The sequence below is a fragment of the Tupaia chinensis genome, unplaced genomic scaffold, assembly GCF_000334495.1.
Source record: "Tupaia chinensis unplaced genomic scaffold, TupChi_1.0 Scaffold142351_1, whole genome shotgun sequence".
Taxonomy (NCBI): Eukaryota; Metazoa; Chordata; class Mammalia; order Scandentia; family Tupaiidae; genus Tupaia; species Tupaia belangeri.
Genome location: NW_006202199.1, coordinates 3,361 through 12,072, shown reverse-complemented (window position 1 = coordinate 12,072; position 8,712 = coordinate 3,361). Strand labels below are relative to the sequence as shown.

Here is an 8,712-nt window from a genome sequence, read left to right as displayed (position 1 = left end):
TGGTTGGCCTACCTGTTACTCACAATTACCATTAACTGTTGCCACTAGCCCTGGAAGGCCCAAAGTCCTCGCTGTATCTAAGGAGTGGTGAGCCTTCAACTGACCAAATAAGCAACACCCCAAGAGCAAAGAAAAACAAAATGGAAAAAGAAAATCGCGCTGCACGCTACTCAAATCACCAAAATTCAAACAGTCCAAAGGCTAGTGGAAAGGGATCAGACAATGAATGACATTACCAGGTTGGTCGGGCCTGCAGCCTCAGTCCGCCTGGTGTCCGGAAATGCTGGCCTGCTCGATCCGGGTTTCGGGTGGGGAGGGGTGGGGGTTCGCCTTAAAGTCCCAGGCAACCAACCTGGGGTCCAAGGAGGAAGAACGGTGGGGGTGCATGGAGTTTCGGTAAAATTAAGTTGTTATTAATCAGCTTAAAATACTCAGTTAGTAGACACTCTATGTGAGTCTCATGATAGACAGACAAAACACCTGTAATAGATTTTAAACAAATATAAAAATAACAGAATTAAGCATATGAATCATTTCAAAATATAGCCAATAACGAAGGAAGACAGACAAGAAAAGAAGAAAGGAACAAGCAAAGAGCAAAACAGTCATAAAATGATGAACAAAATGGCAGTATTAAGTCCTGACCTACCAGTAATTACTTCAAGTGTTAATGGATTAAAGTACCCAATAAAAAGACACAGGCTAACTGGGTTTTTTATTTTTTTAAGATTAAAAAAAACAATAAAGAAAGGAAAACGAAACTCAACTACATGTTCCCTATAAGACATTCATCCTATCTTTAAGGACACAGAGAGGCTGAAAGTGAAAAGATGGGGCAAAAATCCCATGCAAATGCTAATGGAAAGAGATTAATGAAAAGAGAGTAAAGACGGCTATACTTTTATGAGATAAGACAGACTTTAAATCAAAACTTGATGCTAGAGGCAAAGATACTCATTTATTGGGTCATTTCAACAAAAGACCATAACAATTATAAATATCTGTATCAAATATTAGAAAACCTAAATATATAAAACTAATACTAACTGACCTGAAGGAAGAGACAGAAAAAAAACAGCAGGAACTTAATGTCTTTGACTTCACTAATAAGCACTCTATTTATGCAGATAAAAACTATGTGCACACTGAAAATAAGTCCAATGATTAAATGTAAATTAAAAAATTACTCAAAAAAAATAGAAGACTGCAATACCTCCATTTCAACAATAGACAGATCATCCACACACAGAAATCAATAAGGAAACAGCTGACTTGAACAATTCTGTAGACCAGAGACCTGACAGACATATATAGAATATTTGAATCAACACAAGAGCCATAACATTCTTTTCAAGCACACAGAGACATTCTCCAGAGTAGGCCATGTTAGACCACAACACAAGTCCTTAAAAATTCAAGACTGAAACACAATATCAAATGTCCTTTCTCACCCAATAGCATGAATCTAGAAAACGACAGAAATAAAAACTAAAAATTCCACGAATATGCAGAACTCAAACAACACGATCTTAACCAATGAGACAAAGAAGAAATCAAAAGGGAAATTTAAAAATGACTTGAGATTATTGAAAATGGAAACACAACATAACAAAACTTATGAGGTGCAACCAAAGCAGTTCTAACAGGAAAGTTTATTGCAAAAACTGTCCATAGTAAAAACAAAGAAGAATCTCAGATAAACAACTTTTCTATCTCAAAGAACTAGGAAAAAAAAACTAAGTCCAATGTGTACAGAAGAATGAAGTAATAATAAACAGACCATCAGTACATGAAATAAAGGCCCAGCCACAGGGAGGCACACTGGTAAGATGATGGTGCTCTGCAGTCTGAGACCACACGAAAGGGTCTGGTTTGATTCCTGGCCCACTCTAAAACCCAGGCATGGTGGTGCACACCTGTGCTGCTGGCTACATCAGAGGTTGAGGCAGAAGGATTGCCTGTTTTAAATAATTAATTATTAATTAAAGACAAGAAAACCAATAGAAAAGTTCAACAAAACTTAGAGTTGATTTTGAAAAGAAGAACAAAGTCAACAAACCTATAATTAGAGTAACTAAGAAAAAAGGGAAGACTGACAAAAACAAAATTAAAATGAAAGAGAAAACATAACAACTAATTGCACAGAAATTCAAATAATCTTAACAAACAACTACTACGAACAAACATGCATCAACAATGAGCGAACACGTATCAACAACTGAATAATCGAGAAGACAGATAAATTCTTAGAAATATACATAACTGAATCATAAAAAATAGAAAATCTGAGCAGACCAGCAACAAGGGAAAAGATTCAATCAGTAATTAAAAATCTCACAACTAAGAAAAGCACAGAATCGGATGCTTAATTCTACTAAACGTTAAAGAAGTAGTGACAATCTATCAAAAAATTACATCAAATACTCCAAACACAGGTTATAAGCCCAGCATTATCTTGTTATTAGAACCGGCCAGGACAGTACAAAAAAAAAAGAAAAATGCTAAATCAATATCTATGCTGAATGCAGATATCCTCAACAAATACTAGCAAACTGAATTCAATGGGCTATTACAGGATCATCCTACATGATCAAGTAAGAGTTATCATTGGTTGTAAATATGCAAATCCACCACTGTGAGATATCACATTAACAGAATAATGGATAAAAATCATAGATCATTTCATACATGCAGAAAAAAACATTTGACAAAATTCAACATGTTTCATGATAAATGAAATGTTTCATTTATCATGTTTCATGATAAATCGAATATAGCATAGGAAGGATATACCTTAACATACAGGCTATGTATGACAAGCACAGAAGTAAAATCATACTCTGGTAAAAAAAAAAAAAATGTCTTCTCAATAATGACAAACAAGGAACCAGCAGTTAGCGTAATGGCTATGTCGCTGGACTCCCATGTAGTCAACCAAGGTTCACGTCCCGGACCCGGTGGCTTAAAACTCACGCCGGGCATGTGTGGGTGCATGCCCAAGTTCCCGATGGGAGAATGGAGGAGGAGGAACTGCGGCGTGACCTTTCCCCATAGGGGGTGATTTCTCGCTTTCTGTCTCTCTGTCTCTCTGTCTGGCAAGCGCACGCACCCTGTAGCAAAAACCCTCTCCCAAAAAAAAAAGAATGACAAACAAGTCAAGAATGCCCTTTCTTGCGATTTCTATGCAATATAAAACTGGTAGTTCTAGCCAGAGCCATTAGACAAGATAAATAAATTAAAGGCATAAACACTGGGAATGAAGAAGTAAAATTGTCTCCATTTTCAGTTGCAATAATCTTATACAACAGAAATCAAAAAGTCTGAACCCAAAAGACTATTAGAAGTAATAAATAAATTCAGTAAAGAATACACATGCACCCATGATGGGTCTTCAAAAATGTCAGAGAAAATGTGTATTATGAAAATCTATGCATAAAATTCACAATATTTTCCACCAAAATAAACTCATACTTTAATTTTATTTTTCTATGAACTTTTGGAATACTGACCATATGTACATAATATATCATTCATTTTGCATATTATACAAATATATAGACTTATGAAGATAATAAAATCAATAACTCAAAGACATATCTATATTCCAATGTGACTACAACATATTCACAGTAGCCAAGTCATGGAGTCAACCTAAATGTTCTTCAAAAGATAAAGATAATACGGTATATACACATAATGGAAAATGTTTCAGACAAAAAAATTAGAAGTGAATCCTAGTATTTTTGACAATATGTATGAACCTAGCAGACATTATGATAATGGAAGTAAGCCAGGAACAGAAAGACAAATACCTAAAAAATCTAACAGAGAGAGGAGAATGGTTATCACAGGAGTTGGAAGGAAGAGGCAGCAGGGGAATGTTGGGCCAAGGATACAAATTCTCAGAAGAGAAAAATAACATTGGTTAATCTACTTGTACAATATACTGAATATAGTTAGTAACAATGCATTTTTATACATGGAAATTGGTAAGACAGTAGATATTAGCTGATTTGTCCCCAAAAAGAAATTAAAATTGAAAAATAAGTGTGTGAAGAAATGCATACGGTAATTAGCTTGATTTAATCATTCCACAGCATACATGTATCAGAACATCATGTTATACACCATACATACATGCACTTTCATGTGTCAATTTAAAAAGTAATTATAAAATGATCATTGGACCAGAAATTCTGAAATAGTATGTTGCTATCACTAATGGAAAGAAGGAAGGGAAGAAAAGATTGACAGAGGAATTAGGAAGAAGAAAACAGTAGCCAGCAGGTGGCATAATCATTAAGGTGCTGGATTCCCAAATGGTCAACCACAGTTTGAGATCCAGATCAGGTGCCTTGAAACTTATGCTGGGTGTGTGTAAGTGTGCCTAAAATACCAAAAGGAGAATAGAGAAGAAGGGCTTAGGGCATGGCCATCCACAATGTGGGGAGATTTTTTATTATTATTATTCATTAATTAATTTTTTTATTTCATTTTCTTCTATATATTCAATCACATTATTATTTGTCCTACAAAGTGGATATTTCAACAGGTGAACGTTTCTCCCTAGTACAGTTGATAAAGCTACAAAACATCTTCAACAGATAATACCACACCTCTTTGTGCCATTAATACTTTGCCTCCCTGTCCCTCCCACAAAAGTCCTTCCTCAGACCCTCCTCTTTCACACACACTATATCTGGTATTTACATCTATATATTGTGTTTCTATATCCTTTAGTCAATTAGTTTCAGTCATAGAGAGTGTGGACATTTCGTTTATATTAAGTGGGGACATACAATGCCTCTCCTTCACATCCTGGCTTGCTTCACTCAGCAGTAAGTCTTCCATATTCAACCACTTCCTGTCAAAAGCCAGGGTTTTGTTGTTTTTTTATGGCTGAATAGTATTCCATTGAGTGTATGTGCCACAGTTTTTCTATCCGTTCATCTGCTCATGGGCATTTGGGTTATTTCCATGACTTAGCAATTGTGAATAGTGCTGCAATAAACATTGATGTTCAAGCATTTTTCTGATTAAGTATTCTTCTATCCTTTGCGTAGATACCAAGGAGTGGGATTGCTGGATCATCTGGTAGTTCTATTTGTAGATTGAGGAGTCTCTGAATTTTTCTCCACAGTAGTTGGACTAATTTACATTCCCACCAGCAGTGTAAGAGAGTTCCCCTTCATCCCCACCGGCACTTATCGTGTATTTTCTGTCTCTCTTTCTCTCTGGCAAAAAGCTCTATATTAAAAATAAAGAAAAAGAGGGAAAGGTGCTATTTTCCTCTGCTCACAACACACACCTTCTCCCCTCTGAGGCAACCAGTCCTAGCTCAGTTCCCAGCTCCTCCATGAAATTTTTGCTGATAACAAAAATCTTCCCCTTAAGATTTTATATTCAGCTTCATGATAAGGGAGAATGACATAAAGAAATTAACTGAAACCAGTACATAGTTGTCCAAATTTATTTGGAAATGGGCATTTGCCTTAATCTCTGGGTGCCAAGGTATGCCCTTAATTACTCCAACTTAGTGTGTCTGAGATGTGCAGACAATTAGGTCTCCCAGGCTATACTCTGATACCAATGCCAAGTAAATCCCCTGAGGATTATTTTGAATATTTAAACCATTGTCTACCAATGGCACATATACAAGCCATTGACCTCTTTGTAGAAATATTCTTCTAAATGAATCATGAGGATAGAGTGTTGGATGTCTTTTAAAAATTAGCAGCAGGCAAACAACCTTGCCTCTAGGAAATTCTTATCAGAAAAATTCAGGTAAGAAAACAGTTTTAAAACTTCTTTGGTTAGAAACACTAATCTCCAAAAGCATATGTTTCTTTATGTTCTTTAGAGGGTTTTTCCCTCTAAAGAATTTCTTAGCTCCTTTGTGTTCACTTTTGTCGTACATATACTAAAATTAGAATTCTACATTTCCAATTTTTTAAGATTCTTAAGGTTTTCTTTAGAATAATCTCTTGTACAAGTAAGTGCTGAATGAGTATCATTCATTTCTGAATTCAGAATAAGCCTGAATTTCACTTCACCCAAATTAAAACCATACAATTATAGTACCAACGGAATATGTTAGTAAAGATTTTTAATAATATGGTTTGCTCTATCACTTTACAGTTTACATGAAATGGATTATCAGCCTCTTCCAAGACATTTTTGTGTTAGACATTCTCAATGTATTAAGAAAATTACGTTAATAATGAATATCATTTCAAGGCAGTCTTTTGGAATATTACATAGTGCTACATTATCTTTTTTGCTTTTTAGAGAAGTAAAATATCAAGGTAAAATTTATTTTTGTCTGATCAATTTTAATCAAATGAAAAACTGATATGAGGAGACTAGTAGGTGGAGTGAAGTTTGGGGCAGCTGGATCCCACATGGCCTACAGTGCAGTACAATCCTGAACCCTGCAGTTTAAGAAACATACTGGGTGTGTTTGCACGTATGCCAGTCCCGAGAGGAAAGTGGAGTAGGAGGGATTGCAGTGTGGCCATCCTACTGGGGAGAGAGAGACTTTCTCACTCTCCTTCTCTCTCTCTCTGTCTCTCACCAGCAAGCACACACACTGTATAGCAAATATATTTTTAAAAAAAATTATACAAGGAAGGAAATCTTACTACAAGACTTCAAACTAGCAAGGGTAAAACATTTAACAACAAAATTATTCAAATTATATAGATGTCAAAAATAATTTTTAAATTTTGTTCCTAAAGGCACCATCCCCAAATAATCTGAGATTTAAAACTCAGCAATAGTTTTGGAAAATGAAAAAAAGAGAGAGAGAGACAGAGAGCGATCTTCCTGTACCTTTCCAAACAACTTCCCGCCTTTCTGGAAATGTAGAGTGTAGTTGTGGTCAACTATCAGAAAACTATCTAATTGGAAAAATCTAGGAGGGTCAGCTGACTTTTTACAGAAAGCAAGTAGTGCAGAGCAGGCCTCAGGTCGATGAATAAATGATTCTCGAGGTAATTAAATAAATAAAAGTAGATTGAAAGCAAGCAGTTCCCAATATATTAAAATGCTTGTCCATAAAGACATATCTAAATGGTTGATAATGGAAGTTTTAATAATATCCTGAACTTTTAATAAATGTAAACAGCATAGAAGATTGTGCAGACCCTTGGCTTTCTAAATGGTAAAAGTTGACAAAACAGAGCTATCACTTTTTTTATTGAAACAAGTTACCTAAACAATATATTAATACAAAATTAAGGTGTATTCCTGAATGGTTTGAGATATATGCAAGACTTCTAAAAAATTGTTATTACTTTTAATTGTTGAAGTTACTATAACAATTATAGAGTAGGCATTTCTTCATTATATTCAGGTGACATTATCCACTGCAGAACTGCAAATTGCAGAAAATATTAATTGCATTTCCAAAAATTATTATCATGTTTTCAACTTGTAAAACATAGAAAACTAACAGTATGTAATTTTATTTAGTTAATAAAAAATGTTGATTTCTAATTATAGAAGGAATAGTCACTGTAGACAATTTAAAACAAAAAAAAGACCTATAATTTTTACATATTGAAAACTAGTAATATCATATTGATATATTTTCAAGCTACCTTTCTTCTAACTTCTTGTGTAGGTAGTTATTTGGAAATTGGGGTAATAATGCATATAAAATTTCTTTTTTCATGTAATTTTTAAGTCCATTTTATTATTATATGAATTATTATAAACAATCTTTTTAATGATTGCACCATAACTGATCATATAAATGATTCACATTTATTTAATCATACTGCCTAAATGGTTATCATTTTGATATTTTGAATTTGTCCCTATTAAAAGTAACATTAAAAGGGATATTGTTATATATAAATTATTTTCTGAGGTACTCTAACATGACTACACTAGGAACCCAAGAAAGCAGAGTTATAGAGAATCTGTTCTTTAGTGTCTGGCTTATCACACTTACATAATTTCATCAATGCCATAACACGTTAGAATTTCAGAACTATTGAAGACTCAATAATAATCCATTGTAGATACACAGGGCACTTTATTTAATCATTCATCTTCCTGTAGACATTTAGCTTGGTTCCACCTTTTGGACATCATAAGTAATACTGATAGGAACACTGGAATCCAAAAATAGCCTTCTACACAGCATTGTTATGAATGTATGAGTCATTTAAATTCTTTAGGAACCCTGATGCCAATTGCTGACACTTAAATTATGAATCAGCTTTACCTAAAGCATATAGAGAACATTTTTTGATGAACTTTTAAAACCCCAAAAGTGATTGTTCTTCATCTAGTCTGATGTTTTTCTTCAAAATATCCTAGAAAACTATTAAATCAATTGCCCAAAAGAAAATAGTTTCTTAAGATTGATTCTCCCCTAGTAGGAATGCACCAAAGTCCAAGTGACATGTGAAAACATTAGGAAAATGATCGCTGTCATTCTGGACCAAGGAAATTTCATCAGTGGTTTCGGACATGTTACAGATTAATCCACCATTTTTTCCACAGACTTCAGGGATGGTTGAAGATAACTATACCATGAAAAACGAACTTATCCTCATAGGATTTACAGGTCACCCAGAGCTGAAGACTACACTATTTGGTTTGTTCTTGGCAATCTATCTGATCACTACAGTAGGAAATCTTGGTCTGGTGGTCCTAATTCTTACACAGAGTCGTCTTCACAAGCCCATGTACATCTTTCTG

At 34.5% G+C, this 8,712-nt stretch overlaps 1 protein-coding gene across 1 annotated transcript in view; it reads left to right on the top strand.

Moving 5' to 3' along the window:
- The first annotated feature begins 8,523 nt into the window (after positions 1 to 8,523).
- The window catches only part of LOC102472945 (olfactory receptor 5K1), a 933-nt gene continuing 744 nt past the window's right edge, over positions 8,524 to 8,712 (top strand). Inside the window, exon 1 of the mRNA XM_014582125.1 lies at positions 8,524 to 8,712. This exon is cut by the window's right edge and continues 744 nt beyond it. Coding sequence (XP_014437611.1) covers positions 8,524 to 8,712 — 189 coding nt within the window.